This window comes from Microtus oregoni, unplaced genomic scaffold, assembly GCF_018167655.1.
Source record: "Microtus oregoni isolate MIOR12 unplaced genomic scaffold, Mior012 000000F_ref0000247, whole genome shotgun sequence".
In the NCBI taxonomy this organism is placed as follows: Eukaryota; Metazoa; Chordata; class Mammalia; order Rodentia; family Cricetidae; genus Microtus; species Microtus oregoni.
Window position 1 is genome coordinate 17,972,147 of NW_024543059.1, and position 24,586 is coordinate 17,996,732.

The following is a 24,586-nucleotide window of genomic DNA, read 5'->3' on the forward strand; positions in this document are numbered from 1 at the left end:
GCCAGCAATACTCAGTGCTGAAATATCTTACAAAAGCCCAGATCTACTCCTGTCCCAAGAAGTCCAGACTCTTCAGTAATATTTAGGAGTGCTAATATTTTGGAAACTCACGGCACTTAGCTGTTAATTTGAAAGGAACCTCTTGCTATAACATAATTCTATTTTCATTTTCCCGTGTGTGTGTGTGTGTGTGTGTGTGTGTATTTTAGAGGGTCTCATATCTATATTCCAGGTTGGCCTTCAAGTCACTATATATGTAAAGATAACCTTGGACTTTTGATCTGTCTACCTTTAACTCCTGAGCAGTGGTATTAATGGCCTGTACCCCCATTCCAGGTTTAGGCAACACTAAGCTTCATGAATCCTAGGCAAGCACTCTGGCAACTGAGTTATACCCTGAGCACAAAGTTCATATCTCTTCAGAGTGCTTCTCCCTTCCTGAGTGCTGGCTATGTTTCTTGCTTAGTTGCTTCCCTCAGGCTGCACAAGTCAAGGTCATGAAAAATGGTGGGAAACATCCAACTTTGAGCTGGGCATTCAAGGAATGTGGTTCATAACAAGATTCAAACACAGCTAGAGATCATTGAGAATTTGCCAGGGACCTAGGGAATATAGTGAAAAGATGTTTCCTTGGTAATAATTTTGATACATTTTTAAAATCCAACTGAAAAGGCAGGCAGTGAAAAAGTGTCCCAGCCTGTGGTATTACTCCACTGAAAAGTGCTAGGCTGATTTGATTACTACTGCTGCTCACGTCAAGTCAACTTGTCTCTTCTGAAGAGACTTTTGAGCCCTGATGTGGACAATGAAATTAATACAAACCAGCATAAGCAATTGTAGGGTTTGGGGAGGAGATGACTAACACTGGCATAAACAGGAGAAAAATCATATATCAGTATGTATTAACATAGGTCAACTTCTCATCTAATTCAACAGGAGAATCGTGAGAATGAACTTGACTAGTTTTATCCATTCAATAAGAAGTGTTAGGTTTTATTCCTTTAAATAAGGTATAAGGAAATATGACTAGAGAAGTTGGGCTAGGGATAGGAAGGACGTGTGATCTAAGTAGTTAAGTGAGAGATTTAAATTACACAGCCATGCACACAATGTATGCATGGTTCCTATGGGCAAAGGAAGTCAGAGAAGGAAGAGCGCATGCTCATTGCTAAGATGCTTGCTCTTTCCCTTTTGTCAAGGTTCTGTAGTACTCGGAGACAAAGTGGGGTAAAGCTAGTAAGCTCCACTGTGGTGGTTTGAAAGAAGATGCTCCTGAAGGGAAAGGCACAATTAAGAAGTGGTCTTCTTGGAATAGGTGCCGTCTTTGTCAGAGGTAGTGTGTCTCTGTTGGGGTGAGCACTGATGTCTCATATAAGCTCAAGATACCACCTAGGGTCTCAGTTCACTTATATTGCCTGCAAGATGCAGAACTCTCAACGACCTCTGCTGGCACCATGTCTCCCTACACACTGCCATACTTTTTTCCCCTGAGGATAATGGGCTAAAGCTCTGAAAATGTCAGCCATCCCAATGAAATGTTTTTCCTTGTAAGAGTTGATGTAGCCATGGTGCCTCTTCATAGCAAAAGAAACCCTAATTAAACATCCCCCCAATAACTATGCCACTCTTCAACAATCCCAAGTAAGAAGTTTGGGGTCTCTATGTCAAAAGGAAAAGGAGCTTGCCAGGCAGGGCCAGCAACTCTCGCAAACAAGGCATGTCAAGAGACAGGCTCTCTCCAGCCATCCCACGTGAGGCTATGCTCTGCCGTGGCCTCTCTTTGCTTCTGTTCCTCTATGGCTCAAGTTCTCAGGCTCTGACTTCTTTATCTCCTCAACATAGATTCTGGTAACACAAGGACTCAGCATGTTTATAGTTTCTATTTGCATAGCATCCTTCAAAGTCTCAATTGCCTTCTGAATTCTCAGAATGCTTCCTTGATCTAAATAACATTGTCTTCATAATTCTTAATTTAAATGGCTCCTACAGGGATCTCATTGTGTCAGTTTTTTCTTATTTGAGTTCATAGCCATATATATATTTATTTATTGGTGCTTAACTATATAGAGTTAAATGCATAACCTATAAATAAATACATGTATAAATAAGTATATGAGTGGATGAATAAGAAGATAGATATAACTTGATATTTACAGGAGATAATTCTAGGAATATATCTCATATGTCAAAAGTCAAGGATATTTAAGCCCCTTATATTTTCACATAATCCATATATACTGCCCTGTGTACTTCAAATTGTTTCTAGTTTGCTTATTTTATCTCAATGTCATACAAACACTGCTTCACTAGTTGCTGAACTATAATAAAGAAATAGTGACAAGAAAAAAGTCTGCACATTTTTCCTAGCATTTCCAATCTGGGAAATCTATAGATACTGAACTAATGAATAGGAGGAATCTGCCTGCCTGCTTGCCTCCCTCCCTTTATCCCTCCCTTCATCCATCCCCCCCCCTCACACACACACATCCTTCTCATGTCTACAGAAGATGAAAACCTATGGATTGCTTCCAGACTAATATGGTTTGATGGACTAAGAACACCTGAAAGTTTGCCGTAAACACTACTTAAAAATTACTTCGTCCCACAATACAGGAAGAAGTATGGAGACAATGATGCCCATATTCTCAAATATTGTCTATAAATATTTATTTGCATTTAAAGGGGATATACTATAGAGATTTGCATTGATATGGATCTTGATTTATTGATAAAATTTCAAGGTCAATTTTGTTATATGTGTATTTCTGGTCTTGATTAAGATATTGTGTGTGCAGCTTAATTTAAAATGTAATGCATAATTAAGAAATATAGGTTAATAGATAATCATCTATAATAGTCTAGCTTGTAGTTATGTTATTTAGGTTTTCTAGATATATAGAGATATATTTCAGTTAAATAGATATTCTTCAAACCTTTCAAAGACTACAGAATATGGCATTTAAAATGCTTTAAGAATTTAGGACTTTTCATGACAGTGAGACACATATGCTCCTGGCAGCACCAATTACTTCAAGAGGAAGATGGGCATTGAAGAGGCTGCTCTGGAGTTGGTTAGCCATTTGGTCAAGAACCTGCTCTTGCCTGGACTGTTTCATGAACTGGACATGCAGGAGCCACAGAGAAAAAATTGTTGAACTTGTCTAAAGTTGACACAATCCTTCAGAGTTTCTGCTACATGAATGAGTCTGAGAACATTCTGCAGGACACAGAAGAAAGTGACTGACAAACTGCCAATACAGGCAGAACTGTCTTTGAAATTTCCTGCTTCGTGAAAAAATCTGCTGGATACTATGGCCCTGTAGGGTGAAGATGGATGCCCCAAAAGTACAGAAGAATGTTGGGTGACAGGCAGGCAGCAAGAAGTCTCTGTCAATTCTAGAGTTTTGGAAGTTGTTTACAATGTACCTCCTCTTTACTTAGGTAATATTATGTCTTTCTAGAGTCTTTGATGGAATTGGAGAATTTATAGTTATAATTATAGTTTTTCTTAGTTATAATAAAACATAAATAGATATAAATACTGTAACTACAATTCTTGCTTGATATCTGTTTTGTTATATGTAATTTTACTATGTTAAAGTTTAAACCTTCATATTTTATTTAAAGAGAAAAGGAAAGGTGATGTGGGATTTCCCTCTGTATGCTGTGATTACCATTAATGAATAAAGAAACCTTTTTGGACCTATAGCTGGGCAGAATTTAGCTAGGCAGGGGAAAATAAGCTGAATGCTGCGAGGATAAAAAGCAAGTCAAAGAGAAGCCATGTAGCCTCGCTGGTGACAGCTCCTGGAACTTTAGCTGGTAAGCCACAGCCACATGGTGATACATAGATTAATAGAAATGGGTTAAATTAATAGGTAAGAGTTAGCAAATAAGAAGTTAGAGATAATAGGTCAAAGCAGTGATTTAATTACTACAGTTTCTGTGTGATTATTTTGTTTCTGGATGGCCGGGAGGAACAAGCAGCACCCTCTCCTCCTACAAATATAACTTAGGAACTTGATAGAAATGGATCTTATTTGACTTTGTCACAGGCTGTGAACTACTCTCCAAGAGTGGGCTCATCCTTGTTTTAACCAGAAAGGGCAACCTGGGAACAAGCTTAGCAGCCTCGTGGACTCCTCAGAGCAGGAGGATGAGGACGAGTGCTAGGATGGCAGAAGCCTCATCAGCCTGCATGGAAGCTGCCTGGCCAGCATGGAGATGCCCATGACCACCACCACTGGGGCGGATTCAGTGCCAGGCTGGACATGAGGCCCCTTACACAGTAGGTTCCTGTTCCGGGGCTGGAGGGACCACCTGTGCAGAGTCTGCCCCTATTTGTGTATGGAGGTCAAGGGCTGTGTGGTCAGGACCAAGAACAAAGCCCAGCTTCTACTGCCCACCAATGTTCCTCATATCTCCCACAATAAAGCACAAGTCCTGTTGCAGAAAAAAAAAAAAAAACACTCAAGTAACTCTCATAGAAAAGTGCTGAAGGGTGAGGAGTCACAACACAGGGAAGTTTTGTGATTCTCATCAGGCACACAGATCACAATGCATATGATGCTAAAGAGTGTAGTTATCCAGGGAACCAGTCTGAAACTGGTGTCCCCTCTACAGTTTTCATTCCAGTTGCCAGGCTTCCCACTCTTTAGTAAGTTGCGATGCTGTCATGTTTCTCTCTCCTGATTAGAAAATGAGCTGGGAACCGGAACAAACAACATGCCTGCTGAGCACCCATCCCTTCATTTTACTTCCCAAGATCATGATTAATACAAGAATGGACACAGAGTTTTTCAACAGAAGAGTCCCTTCAGAGCTAATATTTCTACTAGCAGGGCCCTGCTTCAAAGCAATATGCTTACCATAAACCTAATCAATAAGCTCTGGGCATGCTTGCAACGCAATTGAGCTTTGACGCATTCTGTTAAAATTACACACTTTTCTCCTTGAATGGAACTAAAGGTTCTCCATGTCCTTGGCAATGAAGATCATTCATTTTGCTTTTGGCACAGAAGTGTCCTTTCAGGCAAAACCATGCACAGTACTTACCAGCTCATCTGTCATGTGTTTCTGGATGTGTTTAAATTCAAGTATGTGCACCCATGTGTGTGTGTGAGGGGGGTTAGCAGGTGGTTACATCAGCACCTGTAAATAGACAATCCACCTATACATTTAATTTACATTTGAAATACTGCCATAAGATGAATATACAAATGAAATTAAAATAATTGATACTATTATGGAGAATCCCTTTTATATGTTTATAGGTTATGTCTTTTATTTTGGTTTACCTTCTACAAAGATGATGCAGAAAGGTCTAATAATGGGAAAAGTAGAGACTATTTTGCCTGATCCACATGCCTTCATATATATATTGTGCTACTTATCAGCTATGCAACTTAGGGTTAGCTTTTAACATTGCTAAATTCTCTTTATCTCATTAGAAAATATGGAAAATAATATTTAACATTAAATTTTATATTGAGCAATAATTTTATATAGGCAGTAATTCAGTAATCAAAGTAAAATTATGAAATTTGCAGTGATGAGCAATATTATAAAATGCCATGGTCTTTTTTTTCAGTGGTAAACATTGTGTTTTCCAACACATGACAGACACATGTGAAATATCAGACCACAGTGAAAAAGATAAATGGCCAATTAATGGAGCATGAAAGGACATAGTTAATTGCATAATAAATGCTGTAAGAGGTCGTAGATGGAAGAATAGAGAGGACTTACAAATTACATTCAGATTAGAGGGCAATTTAAGATTTGAACTGGTTTTTGAAGAGAAGGAGAACTAGCCAAAGAGGGTGAGAAGGTGAGACCCTGCCAGAGAGACTCTTGAAATGGAAGAAGGCCCATTTGGATGGTAATCTTGCACCTGGGCCCCGCACATTTGCAGGTAAGCACAGCAAGGCAGTCAGGGCGGGCTGGAGTATAAAGATCTTTGAATGTCAAGTTAATGCATCATGCAGACAACTGAAGGAGACTGTCTTGCCATTTCACTTTAATCTGTCCTAAGCCCACATAATTCAACAGATCTAGTTACCCTTTCTACTTATTTATTATACTTTGAAAGTTATCTAGTAGAAGAGGAAAAAATATGGATGAGGGACAGCAGTTATGATAGTGTCGCCTTCCTGGTGTTCTCCCTCCACCCACCCAGCCTCCACCCTCTGGCCTGTACATGTGGCTCCTTAGGAAGGTGCTCTGGGTGACAACCCTCAGCATTTGCTCCTGTGCCTCTCTTGTCACCTACTAACCTAGGAAGATGGAAAAGGCCCCTCTTGGTTACCAAGGCTGTCTACAGTGGTCCTCAGCATCAAATGGCTTATAGGGCTCCTATTTACCTCCCCCAGGCTTTGCTTGTGTCTCGGTTGTTTATTCTGAATTTCACTGTTTGCATTTTAATCTTTCTCATTGGTCCCTAGAGGTCTTTCTCTGGTTTCCTCTTTTCTACCTAGATTGCTTCATTATACAATCTTTTTATTTAATTTCAGATAATGAATGAAAAATGGTTTCCCATTTCTTTTCTTGATCATGCTTGATATCCTGTGACACTTACTGGTATAATTTGTGGCACTTAAATTTATGACCACAATTACTCAGAATTGACAGTTCTATGCCTTGTGTTTACGTGGCTTTCAGATTTCTAGATGATTCTTTTTTGTTATGTTTTGGTGATGTCACTCAGCCATGATTTTCCATTGTGACCTTCTTACAGTTTTGAAAGAGTAGGCCCCACCAAACACTACTGTCAGAATAAATAAATACAGATTCTTATTTCTCAGTTCATTCTATTCCTAGTTTCTAATTGTAAATATGTATGTCTTTTAACTGCATTTCCCAAGTTAGTATAATATGATCCAGCAAATAGATTAGAAGATAATAAAATAAACCTGGTTTCTTCTGTAATTGAGCGTAAGATGTTTTTAAGTAAGTCCATGTAGAATATCTATGCATTTATTGTCAGTTTTTCATGTAAATATGAGCACTGGTCTAGCACTCTGTGGGGTGGAGCAAAGGATCAGCAGGTTAAAGGCACATGCTGTTCTTCCAAAGAAGTTCTCATCACCCATGTCAGGTGCTTACTGTTGTAATTCCAACTTCAGGAAATCAACATCCTGTCCTGACTTTTGAAAACACCTGTGCCTATGGCCTATGCATGCATAAATTAAAAGTAAATACTTTTAAATACCTTTCATTATACTTTCCAACTTTAGCATATTCCTTCTTCTGAGGGACACATAAGGGGAGGGCAATCTAAGAGAGTGTGCATTCTCAGCCTCGGGGCCACAGGAAATACAGTGCTTGCTGAGTAAGCAAGAGGAATTGAGTTAACAGCCACAGTGCTCACATCAGAAGCTAAGTATGGTGGTATACACCTCTGTAATCTCAGCACTGGGAAACAGACAGGAGCATCTTGAGGGCTCTCTGGTCTAGCCTGTTAGTGAGCTCTCAGTTCAGTGAGAAACCTGGTCTCAGAAACTGAATAGGAACATGATAGGTGAGAGAATAAATGCATTTTGGTTAACTAGGTAAAACATCGAGAATCAGACGGAGATGCAAACACATCACATGGGGCTTCAGGTGAAGTGATAACTGCAGGGAGGCTGAATGACGCAGGCTCCCCAAACACCTATCAGTATCTTATCTTGGTCCTTGACTACTCCTGGCCATGCTCACCTCCCAGCATGTGTGGAAGGTAAATACAAGATTAAATAGATCAGTGGAGTCACGTTTAAGAAATCTAGTACAAACCTAAGATGACTTAAAATGGCCTAGCTGTGTATAATGCATCAAAACACCAGGCCTCAGTTTTCAGATTTAATGTGGTGGACAGTGGGGATAATAATAGTAGTCACCTTATAGCATTATGAGGATCCAGCCATACAGTCCAATACTTACACTGTTTTTGTCTAGCAGAAACAAAATCATAAAAATAAATGTCAATGAGGCCCGCTTTCATATAATCCCCCTCCTTTTTGTCATGGTGACCTAGTTGCTATTATATTGCCATGATAAAACACCATGACCAAAATTAAACTTGTGTTTAATTTTTATACTATTTCAGAAGGTTACTCTCCATGATGATGGAGCGAAGGAAAGGTTGAGAGCTCACATCTTGGTCCACAACTATTAGACAGAGAGTGAGAGAGAGAGAGAGAGAGAGAGAGAGAGAGAGAGAGAGAGAGACGAGAGGAGTAATGAGTGGGAGACCATAAGGTAGGTAAAATTATCAATGATCCTGAAGAATTTGAGTGTTGGCTTCTAACTACCTTTTGAGCCTTGTCTGTCCTGGTTCTGAAATCTTACAGCCACTTCAGAAGGGACACTAACAACAGTATTCAACTATCCAGCAAGAATACTCAGAAAAAAAAAGAGAAGATGTGGCTCAGGGAAACTGCCTTTCTAGGTCATCCCTTGCATACATCACCCTCCATGGATATCCATTACAATAGAGGAGCAAGAAAGTTGACCTGAGTCTTAATTCTGAGATTCTTATTTGCTGAGTGGACCGGACTTGATGAGGAAGCTGGCCCACATAAGAACTGATAGATAGAAGTTAAGTAAAGCTGAGAGTCAGGCATTGTTTAAAAATGAGAAATACGAATTGTCCTTGCAAAACAAACTGAAAGTCATTTGAAATGAATTGATACTCTATGTTGCAAAACAGCGTAAAGGGAAATGGACTTGCCATAGCCCTCTCCCAGAGCTGCTGGAAATAGAACTCCAAAGAAAGCCTCAGCACCAGATGAGCTGGTGATGTGATTCAGGGCACAAAGCACCTCCAGGCATTATCAGTAGAAACCTAGGGAAATCATTCGCTGATCCACGGCAGGAACCCTAAGGCACGTGTTGCTTATCCCAATCCAAATGTGGTTAGGACTGTATCCTTCTATGATATTTACTTAACCTCTGTTTGAAATTAATGTTCATCTTCTAAAATGTTGCTCTGAACATTTGTTGAGGGGAAGCACGCCACGAATTTCTCACATTCCCAACCCACATCACCTTCTACCACCATCAACTCATTGGAGAATTTCATCAAAAGGTCACCGGGTCTTTTCATCTAGAAATGCAGAAGGGAAGAGCAAGACAAGTCAAGATTGATTGGTACATGGGGAAATAATAGACCTTGACAAAGTTTGAAAATAAGATTTATTTCTAAGCGAATTTGAAGAACATGAAAGCAAATTTGCCTTAGAGAAAAAAAATAACAGAGAAACGGGCTTCCTTGGACTTTAAGAGCATTCTTTACAATATTATTGGTCTGTGGGAAATTGGGGATCATAAGCATACTCCCTACAGATCCTAACATGGTTTCTCTAGTAGACACTTACCATGCACAGTAGAGTAATTCCATTGCTGCATCATCTGTAGGCAAGATAACAATAGTGACCTCCCTCCTGGACTCTTAGAGCAATAAGACTTCATCCATGATGGGCCAATAGAGAGAATTTCTTGTAAAAGCTTTGTCATATTTCTAAAAGTATTATAAAACCAAACTCTAATGTCTTAGAAGCAAAGTTGTCAAACTTCCTTCTTTTGCTTGGGTTTCCTTGGAGGTCTTTCTTATTTTCATCCAAAAGAAGCAATCTTATATTCCATCTACTCCAGATGTCTTTAGATCTGAGCTTTTTTTTTTTTTTTTTTTTTTTTTTGACCTAGTAGAATTTGACTTACAAGTTCAGGGCCTAGATATGGGATGAAGTGAGACCTTCCCATATAAGAAATTTAGAATTAAATATTAGATGTTTTACATTACGTTTTCATGGCTCAGGATCTCTCGGAGTTTCCTGATCTGCCAGCCATATTAAGAAAATTCCCTTCCCTTTCTCCTTTCCTTTTCTGCTAGTGCACAACACACAATTCCAAAAATCAAATGTATGTGCCTTTACTATGTAAGGCACAGCAGGACAGCAATGCATTGTTCTGCTCAGTCATGCTCCCATTTGCATACACCTAAATTTATGCAACTTTCTGGGGAAGGGGAGGATCCATCAGATCTGGATCTGCACCTTCGGAAAGGGAGACTAGAATTTACCCGAGTTTGTAGAGAGAACTGGTCCAGTTTCCCCTGGAGATGTCAAGTGCTGGCTGTCTCTTTGCATGCCACATGAAAGTGCAGAGTGGCCGGAACATTAAATGGACCCAAGAGCTATGAGCTCTCTTTCCCCAACCCTCTTGCACACATCCTGTCCCAAACAATCAGATCTGAAAGTCGTTTTGATTGAAATCCCGTGTGTGCTACAGAAAGGCAAAGAGGAAGCTGGGCCCCAAATGCTGAGAGACAAGGTCGAGGAGGGCAGTTGGCCAGGACCCAGGAGGAGGCCAGGGACAGGAGGAGGACTGTGTAAGAGTTCTCTCTTTGAACAACCAACAAAGAGACAGCGAGAAGGAAGGGCCAACTGTGCCACAGAAAGGAAATGGACCAGAGAGAGCAGGCATGCCTCTTCTCCGTCCTCTGCCCCCTCCCCTAGGGTGGCATCAAACACATCATCCACAGCACTTTGAATTCGAAAAGTCCAGCCACCTAACAGGCCAATAAACGCAGAATGAATTTGACTCTTCGCTATCCTCTCCACCAGTTTGCTGACTCAGTTCCCTGCCCCTTTCTTTTCGTCTTCCTGTTTACGTTGTCACTTTATTTCTTTGTTTATTTTTAGCCCTGATTTCGGAAGCTCTTATTCTGCTGGGCATTGGCAGGGTGTCAAGGGCATCACTCTCAGCTGTGAAAGGACCATTATCCAGCTCCAGTATCCATCCTTTCCAGACAGAGCACCAGTGTGAGCCGCCTCATGCTGCCGCTGCCTCTTCCCTGGCCCAGCCAGCCTGCAGCCTCTGTGTGCCATTATCGGCAGGGCACCCAATGCAGGGCTTGGGAATGGTAGAAACGTAAGTGACCTTAGGTGCCAGCTCATCCAGGTCCTCAGTTTTCAAAGAGGAAACTGAGATCCAGAGAAAGGAAAGTTCATCTGCGTAGTCACAGGTCAACATTATGCTAATCCTTGTCTTTTGGACGTCCTATGAAATGTTCTTTGTAAACCCCAGGAAACAAGCTAAATTCCCTCAAAGAACAACACCTTCATTTGCTTAATTTCATCACAATGCCTGCTCCATTGTGTGTGTGTGTGTGTGTGTGTGTGTGTGTGTGTGTATATATATATATATATATATATATATATATATATATATATAATGTTTGTTTTTTTTTCTGGATTACAAATCTACTTGTGTTCATCAAAAAAAAAAAATCAAACAAAATGACAAAAGCATCCGTGGCAGTGCTCTGCATCAAGCCCACATTCATCTCTCTTTGTGATTGCCTTTAGTCCCCCTTAAAAAAAAATTTCCTTTTAATTTTTATTTGCAATGAGTCAGGAGCACTAATCTGGTGCTGCTTGCCTGCTAGGACTGGCTGCAGTAGCAATGAAGAGACATGCTTCAGTTCCCAGGACAATGGTCTCTTTGACTGGGAATATACCGACCGGTATTACAAGTGTGCAAGAATAAACAAGGCTGGAGTCAATCTAAACTTGTTTTACACTCTGTTTTATTAAAGGCAGTGCATTTCCGTTCCTATGTGTGGAGCCTCGGCTGGCTTAATTATATGTACCCAGGCGAATTCTAATGGGGACAAGGAGAGTCAGTGATGGGAAAACAAGGCCCTTTTCTGACCTCTACAGGCCATCGAGAGGAAAAGAGACAAGCCTGTTTCTGAAAATAACAGGCTCTGATGGGGGCATTTTCTCCCCCTTTCTGGATGCGTCTTTACCGCGCTGAGTGCTGGACACGTGTATGTCCTACTTTTCCACAGTTTGCCTAACCATGTTTAATAGGTTACTGAGGCAATGAGACATTCTCAGGATGTCATTCTCAGGAGGCTTTGCCAATCGAAATTAACATCTCCATCCTTTAATGCATATTTAGAGTAAACCCATCACATCTCAGCCACTGGGGCTAGTTCTACAAAATGAAGTTAGTGAACAAATCTTTTCTTTTCCCCCACAAAATATTAGTGTGCCGTGAGGAAGGAAGAGTTCAAGGCAGCATTATGCAGATTTCTTCAAGACATTATGGAAATTTGAAAACCGAAAAAAAAAATTTCCTGGAGGAAAGTTTATTTAGGCCTATGGTGCATGGGATTTTGTTCAGAGACAAAACCCAGAAACTTACAAACTGACTGGAACAGGAAGGGTCCCAAAGAGAATCAAGGATGATTCTCTTTGCACAGGATCATAAGAGGTCACTAACGGGAAGAAAAGGTAAGCCTCGTTCTAAATTCAACCTGGTTGCCCAGATACCAGAACGACAAAGGAGATAACAGGAGGGAGGAAATAGTTGTATAAGTTCATGTTAGAAATGGTACAATGAGAACACATAATGGCCATACTCACAGGAAAGCTGGGTTCAGACTCAACCACACATCCTGGCCCTTCCATTTCCCAAAGAGCTCTGAACTTGGGCCATGCATGAGGCACAAGGAGACAGAAGTCCCTCTTGGTAGGAGCAACATTATTTAGGAACATGGAGATAGAGGTTTAGGTGAAGGGAGACAGGGAGTAGATAGACCTGCAACTTGGTAAATTTGAACTTGAGATGCTTCACTAAGATGCTGGGTACAAATTGTTCTTATTTTTATCAGGTCTTGAAAAGCACCATGAAGAACACACTCTTTTTTATTTATTTTTTTCTTTCATTTTACATGCCAACCCCAGTTCCCCCTCCCATCCCTTTCCCTGCCCTCATACCTAACCCCCATCCTAATTCCCATCTACTCCTCATAGGATGTAAGGCCTCTCTTGGAGAGTCAACAAGTCTGGCATACCAACTTGAGGCAGGATCAAGGCCCTCTCCACTATATAGCAGCTGAGCAAGGGATGCCACTATAAGAAATGGGCTCCAAAGAACCAGTTCATGACCCAGGGAGATAATTGTCAGCATCCCCCCCAACACAGGTCAGAGACCTGCCTCCAGGCTGTGCCCTCACCCTCACCACCCACTGACTGCTGTTCCACCAAGACCCACTCCTTTGCTCAAACCAAAACACCTGAACACCCTCCCAGTGGCCAAGCCTGCTCTGCAACCTTAGCAGACTACATGAGAACTTGCTTTCTTGAAGCGAGGGGGCTGTTTCCAGGCTTTAGTAGGTTTGAGGGATCATTGAGGAGTCAGCCTTTCTGTATTTCTCACTTCTTGAATCGTATTAGACAGGGTCTGGCATTCTTTGTTCCCTGACTTCCTCACCTATACCATGACCACCACAAGACGACTGCCAGGAAAAGACAGGTATAACACACCATTAGCTGGCCAGAGACAGTGGTCATAGTCACTCATCTTTGTGGTCCCACGTGTGTTCATCTTTTCTGGTGGTGTGGAGAACCCCTAAGTGGAGAGTTCTTGACTTCTCTTAAACAAATTTCAACTCCCTTCTTTACTAAGATTTCTCCTATAAGGAGAGACTTTTCTGTTTGAAAATGGAGGCGGTCCCTTTGTCAACCACAACAGGGGGCGCCTCCTCCATGTCCTTCCATGATAAAGGCCTCCTAAGTCAGAAGTTCAGGAGGGGCCTTGGTAGTCTATCCAGGAAAACTTGTGTTTTTAGCTTCCATACCCTGGATTTAGACACAGAACTATAGAGCTTTCCTTCTTCCTTCCACACCTGACTCAGAACTGAACTTACTGCCCTGGTTTACCTTACACCGAGAGACTAAGGCCACACTCAGTACCTCAACCAGATGCTTCCAAAGAAGCATGCTTTGAGTTTAGTTCTTTGTCAGGGGTAGTCTTAATCCTTGTCTGCTCCTATGAAGCCATTTTAACCCACCAAGAACCCTAGAGATCATAGGAGATTCTTCTGACTGAGAATAGTGGGTTTTTCTCAGTCATGTGTCATAAGACTCAAGCATGGCCAGTGTATCATTGTGTGCCTTCTTCCAAGGACAGAAGTCACTTTGTTTTGTGACCAAGCAGACCCAAAAGATACACACACTTAGAGATTGACTTATGCTATGTGTTGATCATCAAGGAACCCTGTTTTCAATCTACCTCTTTTTTGTCTCCAAATCAACTCTCTCTCTCTCTCTCTCTCTCTCTCTCTCTCTCTCTCTCTCCCTCTCTTTCCCTTCACTCCCACCCAATTTTTCCCCTATAATATAGTGAGTTCAAGTTTAATGTCATGTTCATGGTGATAAGAAAGTAACAGTTTTTAAAGCTTATATACATCAGTGCACAGTTAGGCACTGAAAGACATTTCATCTCAAAATCTCCCTTTACCATGCACCATTTTTCTAAACAACACTTTGTTATTAAGAATCCATTGGGCTTCCAAAAAGCCAAACTGTAACACAAACAAAAGGAGACATCTGTTAGGCAGACAACAGCAGGTTCCCGGCCTGATGAATTATCGTTGCCCAAAAAGCTCTCATGCTGAGTACCAGCTACTGGCTGTGTGTCTTTCCAAGGTTGGAGCCTTTGGTGGGCCCTGGGTGAGGCGTACCAGCAGGGCAAAGTAAATCCATCACTCTAATGTGGATCCAAATGTTCACATCAACCCTGTGGGTCACTGTGCTGAGTCCCTAACAAGGATGACTTATGTCAGGCATTCCTGGAAGCCTCTGCTCTTGGCAGTAGAAACAGGCTCCTCTCGGAATACGAAATCCATTCCATGGCTAAGTTTTCCAAACTGACAAATGGGAAGCTGGGTAGGAGGATTTCACCTCCCTTTGGGGTGTATTGCTTCCTTACATGTGCTGGCAGCCCTCAATACGATCTCATAATTCAGAGATCAGGCTGTTTTCAAATGGATGTGGTGACTCAGAATCCTTTCTCTGGCAGCTCAGAAGAAACGGGAGGCAATGGATGAAATTTCAGGATGCTAAATTATCATCAATGGGATTGCCAGTGGCCAGGCATCTAGGTTGGTGCCACATACATGGAGAGTTCTCACCAAAGTGAGTGTGGTATCTGTAGCACTTGGATGGATGATGCAGTCACTGGGGGCAGGGAGATGCTATCCCTTTATCTGCCATGTGCTAGCTGAACATTAACATCATGCACAAAGAACGCGGACATCATCCCATTCTTATGCTCTCCTGTAGAAGAACCAGGCCTCAGGGCAGCCACCAGCCTGAGAGGCAGGCTGTGCTCCTGATAGATGCCCTCTATGCAAAATCGAGTGTCCTTTCTGTAACACAAATTACGATTTGAGATGGCCAGTGGGAGGATTCTAGGAAAACATATGGGATTTCATTAGAATGTTGGATATCTCAGTTAGAAGCTGAGCCTGGGATGGTAATAAGAGTTTGGAATCCTTCAACGTGTAAGAAAGCATTCCATGCACAAAGAAAGATGCAAAGCGGTAGCAGGACTGTATATTTTAGAGTCCACTGCTCAATGGCGCATGGAGTTTGTTCATAAGTTATCTAAATCGTATTGTAAGTGCCAACTGTATCACAAAAGATATACAGATATTGATAGAATATATATCTATCTTGATATCATAATATACATAGGCAACATTTTATATGTGTATGTTTGTATGTTTCATGTTTGTGTGTACATAGGGACACAGAAGAGAAATCATAATTTGGATCAAAAAGGATTTTATAGAGCCAAAGGTAAATTTCAAGGGGGTTTTATTTTGATTCGTGGTTTGGCATATGATTATGTATGTTCATGTGAATGATTTTTTGTTTTTTTTTCATGTGTACTTGTATGTGAACACATGTGGGGACCAGAAGTCAACAGATTACATGTCTTCCTCAATAGCTCTCCACTTTATTAATGTAGACAATATCTGTCTCTGAACATCAATGTCACTGACTGGCTAGACAGACATGCCATTAAACTCGAGATATCAGGCAGTCTCTGCCTCTCCCAATCATGGGATTCCAGGTGTGCACCTTAGCAGCCAGCTTCTCACGTGGATGTTGGGGATCCAAAACTCAGATTCTCAAGCTTGTGTAGCAAGCAATTTGCTAATCAAGTCACCTTTGCAAGTCACATCAGGTCATGGGAGTCACATTGGAGAAAGAATCCCATGGAAGGGTTTTACACCCTCCAAGAGGAATCTGGGGAACTACATGAGTCAAGAAATAGAGCACACACATACACATACACGTGGGAATGTGTGTGTATGTGTGTATGTCTATGTCTGTGTGAATGTGTGTGCATGTGTATGTATGTCTATGTCTGTGTGTGTGTATGTATGCACAGGGGTGAAAATGAACTTCAATTCCTTGCTGTACCTCTTATTTAAAGAAATTCCCTCCAACTAATGTCTCTTAGGTTTCCAATATTCAACAGTCTCAAACCACATTCACCCTTTCTACACCACTGCATGTGTTCTGCTCTATAAGCATGTTGACACACTTAGGTGTCACTCTCAAACCAGTGAACAGCCAAAGAGAAGAGGATGCCCACAGAGTATTCATGAACATATGGGCAGTGGCACTGATTCATACTCAGTGGGCAAGCATCTGCTAGAAATGGCCATCCCTTTATCACATTCAGAACCAGACTCAACCTCTTCATGAACTCATGTCAAATATTGCCCAGTCTGATTATCATCTTCCTTCTCAATTTCATCTTTTCACATGTTTCTCCTTTCCTACAAATAAAACCTTTAACTTAGTCATGCTGATCATTTTATCTCAACTTTAACCTCATCGTAGGACTTTGAACTCATACTTCTCATTTCTTAGCATGCCCTTTTTTTAATTGTCTAAGAACTCATGAATACCTTTCAATAGTAACTGTAATAATTATCTTCTTTCCATAGAATCTTGCCAATACAAATATCCATATTAGAGGCAATATTTTTTATCTTACCTTTGTATAATTTCACCATGGTCCATAACAACACAATAAAATGTTTATTGTTCACACATCACAAATGAGTTTTGAACTCAAAGACACAATCTTTCACCTCTATTCCCAGAACTCAGTGGAGTGCACAGTATATAACAGATAGCTTTGGTTGGAAATCACTCTTTTCCTTGCCCTTTCTAATCTTTATATTTTGATAGGATTCTGTCTTTCACTCCTCAAGCCAATGGAAATTCAGGATCAATTTCTTTGATCTCCTCTTTGAGAGTGGAAGGTAGGAAGATGAATACAAGAATGTATATAAGAGATGGTAACAGATGCTGTGAGCCTGGAATTTGAATGGTCTTCCTGGGTTTTCCTTCCATAAACTTCATGTACATATTACAGAACATTGCACTTCTTCATTGAAAGGATGGCTTTCCTGAGATGTAGCATGAATTTGAAATAAAAGTGTAGAAGAGAAAGACTACCAATGTTGTGAATTCTTTAAATTGCAATGGGCATGCCTATCTTCTACATGTTAGCATTAAGTTGTGGCAGAATCTTGCCCTGTGGCTTTCTCTTAGTTTTCTCTGTTATTATTTAAATGATTCCAAAACTACCCAGAGTTGCTGAACAGATTATAAAATGCATCTTTGGCGGTTAACATCATATATGCAGTATTGTCTGTTTCTTTTGAATTAAAAATTCAAATGTCAGTCAGGCACTGGTGGTACATGCCTTTAATCCCAGTACTTGAGAGGCAGAGGTAGGTGGATCTCTTAAAGGCCAGCCTAGTCTACAAAGAGAGTTTCAGGACAGCAAGAACTGTTACACAGAGAAACCCTGTCTTGAAAAGCAAACAAACAAACAAAAATTCAAATGTCAGGAATTGTCTCAGATAGACAATCCTTCCTAGTCACCTGTGTGCTCTCTGGCTGAAATTAAGCAGAAATGCTATGTGTAAATTTTTGAAGGGTAGTCAGCACATTCTATTTTGTTGTTGTTCTGGCTGACATGTGGGATGCAGATGCAAAGGCTGACGCTTCGGTAGCCATTCTAGACTAAGAGGTGAAGCTCCACGCCCCAGAGTTAGACATCTGAAGAAACAGCAGACTCTGGGTCTCTGATATCAAGTATCTACAGCAGTGGCTCCAAGTAATCTTCACACATAGAATTCCATAGGGAAGGAAAGCAGCTATGAAATCTTCCACTATTTTGTCATTTTCCTTTTCCATAGTCAAATCCAATCCTAACAAAATATGAATGGCACGCGTGTGGCAAATGTCATACCATCTTCTCTTCCTTTCTTATCTGCATCCCAGGGTTTCTAGGGCTTTCTCTCAAGGGCCCTGTTCATCTCACAGCTCTGGTGTGGGAGGTCTTTCTGTCTATGTGTTGCTTTTATTGGTTAATGAATAAAGAAACTGTCTTAGCCTGTGATAGGGCAAAAGAACAGAACTAGGAGGGGGAAAACTAAAATGAATGCTTGGAGAAAGGAGGCCGTGTCAGAAAGATGCCATGAAGCCCCTGCAGGAGACAGATGCTGGAACTTTAGCCAGTAAGCCACAGCCATGTGGTGAAATACATATTAATAGAAATGGGTTAAATTAATATGTAAGAGTTAGCCAATAAGAAGCTAGAGCTAATGATCGAAACAGTGATTTAATTAATATAGCGGCCAGGAACCAACAAGTGGCCCCCTTCTTTACAACACAGCTCAGTCTCAAAGCTATTTTCCTCTGTGTGCTGAAAGTCCCTCTGCCATGTACCTCTATGCTAAGCCTCCCCAACTCCTCCGCTCTTCTCGTCTGTGGTTTCCTTTGCAGATCTCTTCCAGGAAACTATACATTACAATCATGTGACCCCAGACCCCAGAGATTGTTTGCTCATAACTTTGCAAATACTTACATAGAATTCTCTGTTCTGGGTGAAAAATGTGCTGTGAGCTAGTGTCAGCATGGAGCAGGTGCCAAGTTGCACACTTTCATATATGATCTCATTTCATCTTTACCATAATTTTGTGATATAGATATGTCCATTCCCATGGCGCATATGAGAAAGCCTGAAGTTTGGGGAGAGGTAATCACTTGCTTAAGCTTTCAGAACAAGCCACTGCCAGATGTAAAATATGAAGCACATCTGTCTGACTCCATAATGTATGGATTTGCCAGCACATCTTCTTTATCTATTATGTTTAAGCAGCTTAAGAGGTACAAATGTAAAATCCGTGAAGAGCAGTGATCACGTTGCTTACTGCGGTGTCCAGTTTCTGGCCTTTCCAACCTCTGTAAAATGTACATTGTTAGAGAACATCAAAGGCGATACTTGCTGTGAGGAGGTCTCCAATGCTTTTTGTCACCCAGGACCTGAGGAACTGCCAAGCCTTTCAGGGTCTAAGTAGGATTCATGTCTGTGCTGCAAACTCAAATGGTATAGTATTGAGAAACTATTCCTATTTGGGATAAATGAATTGTTTAGAACTCTTCCTGAGAACCCAGAAAGGAAGCCCTCTTCTCTGGTTATAGTCTCCTACTGTGTCAGGCCCGGGTCTGGTGGAGAGCTGAAATCAGTCTAAAAAGGATCCATGGCAATCCTGAAACCATCACCCACGTCCAATTATAAGTGAAATTATAGCATGCTGTATATATAAAATCTGTGATATATCCAGATTCTATTTCTAGTAAAGCTAGAACAGCAACAACAAAAAGGATGGCTAAGCCCACACAAACTAGCTTTTCTATTGGCTTAAGTACTATATATTTATATGTAATAGTAAAGAAGCCATGTGATGGCCATTAGTCCAGTGGCTGGAGACACAGAGCTGGTGCTCAACCTTAGGACTGGGGAACAGATCTTCTTCTCCACCCTGTCCCTTCCTCTTTTTCCTCTTCTTCATCCTTGTTAAAGGCACACTCCTGGATCTGCCGGTCCAGCTCAGCGAAGCTGTGCTCTGGGTCTGAGCTGCTGTCTGCACTGTAGTCGATTTCTTCCTGGCAGGATGGTTCATCATCAACCTCAGAAGATCTGCTGTTGGTGGTGCTGCTGCTGCTGCACCTGTAGTTCATCTCCTCCAAGCAAAGAGAAGAATGAGGGAGGAGAGGAAGGAAAAGCACATAGGAAAAGGGAAATAGGCACAGGGTGGCGGAGAGTGGAGGAGGAAGGAAAAGATAAGTTAGCCAGAAAAAAAAGGAAGTTACAGTATGGAAGAAGCGGGTAGCCAATCCTCCTTTCTGAGTATTGTTGTAATTTAGTCTTTGAGAGTTTCTCACTAACGTCTTCAACTTCTCGCAGACTCCCTACTACACTCTTTCCAACTCTTCATATTCTCCTTTTTTAAATAATCCAATAAGATCAACCTGTGTTGCCTGTCTGTGCATGGATGTGGGGCTCTCCACTGAACCATGGGAAGTCTAAGAGAGACCACACTCATAAAAATTCTGACTCTTCCTCCTCCAGCCACCATCAATTCCAGTAGTTCCTCAACAAGGGTTGGGGCACATGAGTTCCCACCCACACTGGAATTTTAGCTGGCTTCATCTTTACAGGTTATGTGCAGAGAGCCCCAGCTGCTATGAGTTCAAGTCTCATTCCTACGTTAAGTTTTTCAGTCGCACCTCTCCCTCTATAATTCCTCCCTCGAGAGTAATCAGGATACCATTAAAAGTCTTTAGGATTTCTTTCTTCCTCTTTAAACTAAAACTGCACTTTGCTGAACTGTCTGCACATTTTCATCCAGATGATGTAGATAGTCTGATATATGTAGAACTTTCAAGACAGGGTAAGCTTCATGTGGTCACATCCAGAAGGATGTCACTGAATGTATGAGATGCCATTCTGTCCCCACCCAAATAGAATCAAAGGACAAAGAACTCCAAGACTTAACAGTACTCCTTCTACCAAATCACACTGTGGGACTCACATAGCTCACCTTCATCATGATGAATGGTTTATTGGAAACAGAAATTAATCCAGACAGAAATTAATAAATGAACAAGCAAGGAAACAGCATCCTGTTTCCCCTATGCTGATACTTCTGCATGATTAACCCCCTTTTTCTAATTTATCAACAACTGGGTGATCACCAGGGGCTAAGCAGCAAGAGACAAGAGGGAGCAGCCGCAATGGACCCAAGACTTTACTGCGTACTGTGAACTGAGGGAATTTCCTCCCAAGCAGCTATATATCGCCCTCATTTGCATGAGCTACCTGAAGACTTTCTAATCACTCCCTACTTAGGACTTAACCAATTAGGATTAGCAGCATGCTGGGTTTCTACTCCGTAATTTATAGAAGGCAAGCACTTCATAAATCAGGCAGCGCTGTTCATCCACCTGCCTCTCCATAAACAATGGAAGTGGGTAATCAGCGTGGTTTCACGTTAGCTTAGGAAATGAATCAGGCCAGGTTCTTAATTGTTTACTGGCTGATCTGAGCTCCCCAGTTCTCTCCACAGGCTCTGTTGCCTGAACTGAAGGTCTGGTAAGAAGCAAATGGAGAAACGGGGAAAGAAATACAAGCCTTGTTTGCACAGTCCCGTTGCATTAAGTGGCCATTATATTTTAAAGACTGGGTTGTCTGTATTAAAGCCACTGAATAAAGGAAAGGAAAAGCTACCTGGCTCTAAGCTAGTTTCTGTTCATTGAGAATCTTGAGTGTCTGAAACTCTTCGGCTGCCACCCTAGGTACTGTGGTGGCAGTGCCATAAAGCATCAAGAGCCTGATTTCAAACCTGGCTACTGGACTTTGGAGAAAACCCTCAAAAAGAGATCACAGGAGTTGAGGTGAATTCTAGTGAAGAAACACAAAGATGCTGTCTAACAGCATGCCCTGTGAAATAATGTCAGTCAAAATTTAACTCCACTTCTCTGATGTGGATATGCAGAAGTCACCAAAGCATAATACAGAAGAAAATTATGCATTTAAATATGCTGCTTCCCACCCAGGTTACTGCAATGGTTATTGCAAACAAATGCATGCTGCTTGTAATCTCTCTAAAATGTGCCCCATTTCCAAATTTAGGACCTTACTGCAGCTCTCCATTGCTCCTTAATGGAACACGAATATCAGAGGGATAATGGGGGGGCTTTCAAATGGGGTTCAGTTTCTAGGAGTAAACATGGTCAGTTTACTCTACAAAGGCTTTGTCCTCCAGGAAGAGACAGCTCCAGTCAATCACAAACTCAGAGCTTCCTACTACAGTAGAGTTGATAAATTGATCCTGTTGAGATACATACATCAGACTTGATGCCTCTCCAATATTTTACTCATACAATCAACTCCTTATATTTATAATCTTTCATGCTCTCAACATCCAAGAAAATGAGACATTTCTATTAACACATTCATCATAACTGCTGCTAAGAGACCCCTTGGATAACGTTTTCCCTTACTGAAAAATTCCCCTCTAAATGGCAATCTCAGATAGTTACTAAATTTGTTTGGAACCAGAGCTTTCTGCAATTTAATTGAAATTAAAAGATAGCTCGTGCCCTACCAAATTCATATCTACTTTACTCTACAGAATATCTAAAATATACAAAAGAATACAGCAGAGGCAAAAAGTTGCTGAATGTATGTGAGGGATAGTTTGAAAAGTCCTTATTACAAATAATTCTAAATAGCTATTTTCTTAATTGCTTTTTACAAAACTCTGGCTTCTAAAGTTTTATAGATACTCATGACACAATTAATATAACACTGATTATTAATTATGTAAAATACAGTTCCCTGTAGAATGCTAGATACAAGATAAACAGTGCAAAGTAGCAGTTATTGAAGGAAAAATACACCTACAAAGCAAATGTACATCCTGAAGACTAAAGCTGATAAAATTAAATGGTGGGGTGAACTTTCTTAAAGAAGCCCACTCTTGGTGCCCCCTGTCATGCAAATGCACATACACACTCATATGTGTACATACACACACACACACACACACACACACTAAAAAAATAAAAAATGTGCATGACTTATTTGACTAGAGTAACCATTTTACATCTATACATAGTTTATAATGTCATGATGTAGACTTCAAAGACAGGCGATCACAGCTGAACACTCTTCATTAACAATTAGATGGCTAAACAAGGTCAAAGGAGATGTCTCAAGGGCAAGAAAATACTATATTTAAAAGCATGTAAAATGAACATAAATAAAAATTGGTTGGACACATATTATCAATTGGTATCAAAAGAAAAAATAGAGCAGTGAATGCTTAAATCCAGCACATTTAATATCTCATTCTCTTAATCCCAGTACTTGGGAGACTGAGGTAGGAAGAATGCCAAGAGTTCTAGGTACGTCTGGGTTAGAAAGTGAAAATAAGAAAACCCACATAGCAACCACAACAGAAAGTTCAATGTCAAAAGTATAATGGATAGTAAAAAAGAAAAAGATAAAGAGATGAAGAGCAAGTAGAAGAAAAAACTAAAATAAGAGCAAGGGTTAATGGAAGGTTCAAGCAAACTGAAAATACAAAAACAATGAAATACAGATGGCCATTTGTAAATATATATAATATTGTTGTAATATAAAATTGTTAAAGAAGAAAGTATCAGAAATAAACCAAGATCATCTAAGTGATAAGAAGATATTAAAAAAAACAATAAAAATAGCAAGATCTTTACATATGTGAAGTTAGCACCCAAGAAATGATATGGACCAGTCCTTCAAACAATGAAAATTAAAACAACCACGGTTTCTTATGTAATATGGATCATCTGACTGTCCCTGGAACTATTCAGAAAACTAGAGTCATAATTCAAAATTTCTTAATAAAGAAATGGTAGGCTCAGATATTTTCAATAGAGAAACGTAAAAAAAAAACAGTTCTCTATAAATCTGTCTACAAAATAAGAGGGAATATTTTCTATTCATTTTATAAATCTAGTATTACACTGATACCCAAACTAGACATTGTAAACAAAAAGACAGTTGCAAACCTCTATTCCTCATAAATAAAAATATGTTATTCTTAAAATAGCAATATTCTTAAAATAGCAAGTAGGATTCACTATTACATAGGATAATTATAAATCTGACCATATTAAGTTAAATCTTGAGAGTCAATCCTGGTTCCATATTTAAAAATCAATAAATGTAATCCACTATATTAACAGCATAGTGTGTAAGAATTACATAATCATATACATGTATTCAGAAAAGAATTGACAAAGTCCTATATTCATTAATGATAAAAAACACACTTAAAAATACCAATAGTCCCTTATGTTAACAAAGAGTACCTGTAAAATCAGGTAAGACTGAGCACAGTGGTTAAAGTTGATTCTTTGTCAAGATTAGGAAGAATGAAAAGGGAATTTTATCATTGCTATTCAACAGGAAGTCTTAGCCATCAATGTAAGAGAAAATGAAAAGTGTATGCACAGATAAATACAAAAATATTGTCCTTTTGGGAATGTGTAAAAGATAATCAAAGTCTCCAAACTTCCTACAATTATTAGGCAAGAAAAATTGAAGACATGTAAATATCAACTGAATTTCCAAACAGTAACAAACTGTTATAATTCATAATAATTGATTAAAAATGAAGCAGTGGATATTAATCTAATAAAACATGTAGCAGACTCATGCCAGAGTTACATGCCATACAAAAGGTTTAAGAAGCAGATCACAGAAAAGAAAGATGTTCACAAAAGTGAACAAACAGAAAAAGATTTAGGAACTCAACATAGTAAAGACTGAAAATGAAGATCATTCCAAAGTTTATACATAAAGGAAATGAACGAGAAATAGCTAA

The 24,586-nt window shown here is 40.2% G+C and overlaps 1 protein-coding gene across 1 annotated transcript in view; it reads right to left on the reverse strand.

The window, feature by feature from the left end:
• Window positions 1–19,661: 19,661 nt before the first annotated feature.
• Window positions 19,662–24,586, reverse strand: part of Agbl1 (AGBL carboxypeptidase 1) — a 720,481-nt gene continuing 715,556 nt past the window's right edge. The window contains exon 23 of the mRNA XM_041650016.1: window positions 19,662–19,881. Within this exon, the coding sequence (XP_041505950.1) occupies window positions 19,662–19,881 (220 nt within the window). The remainder of the gene's footprint in view (window positions 19,882–24,586) is intronic.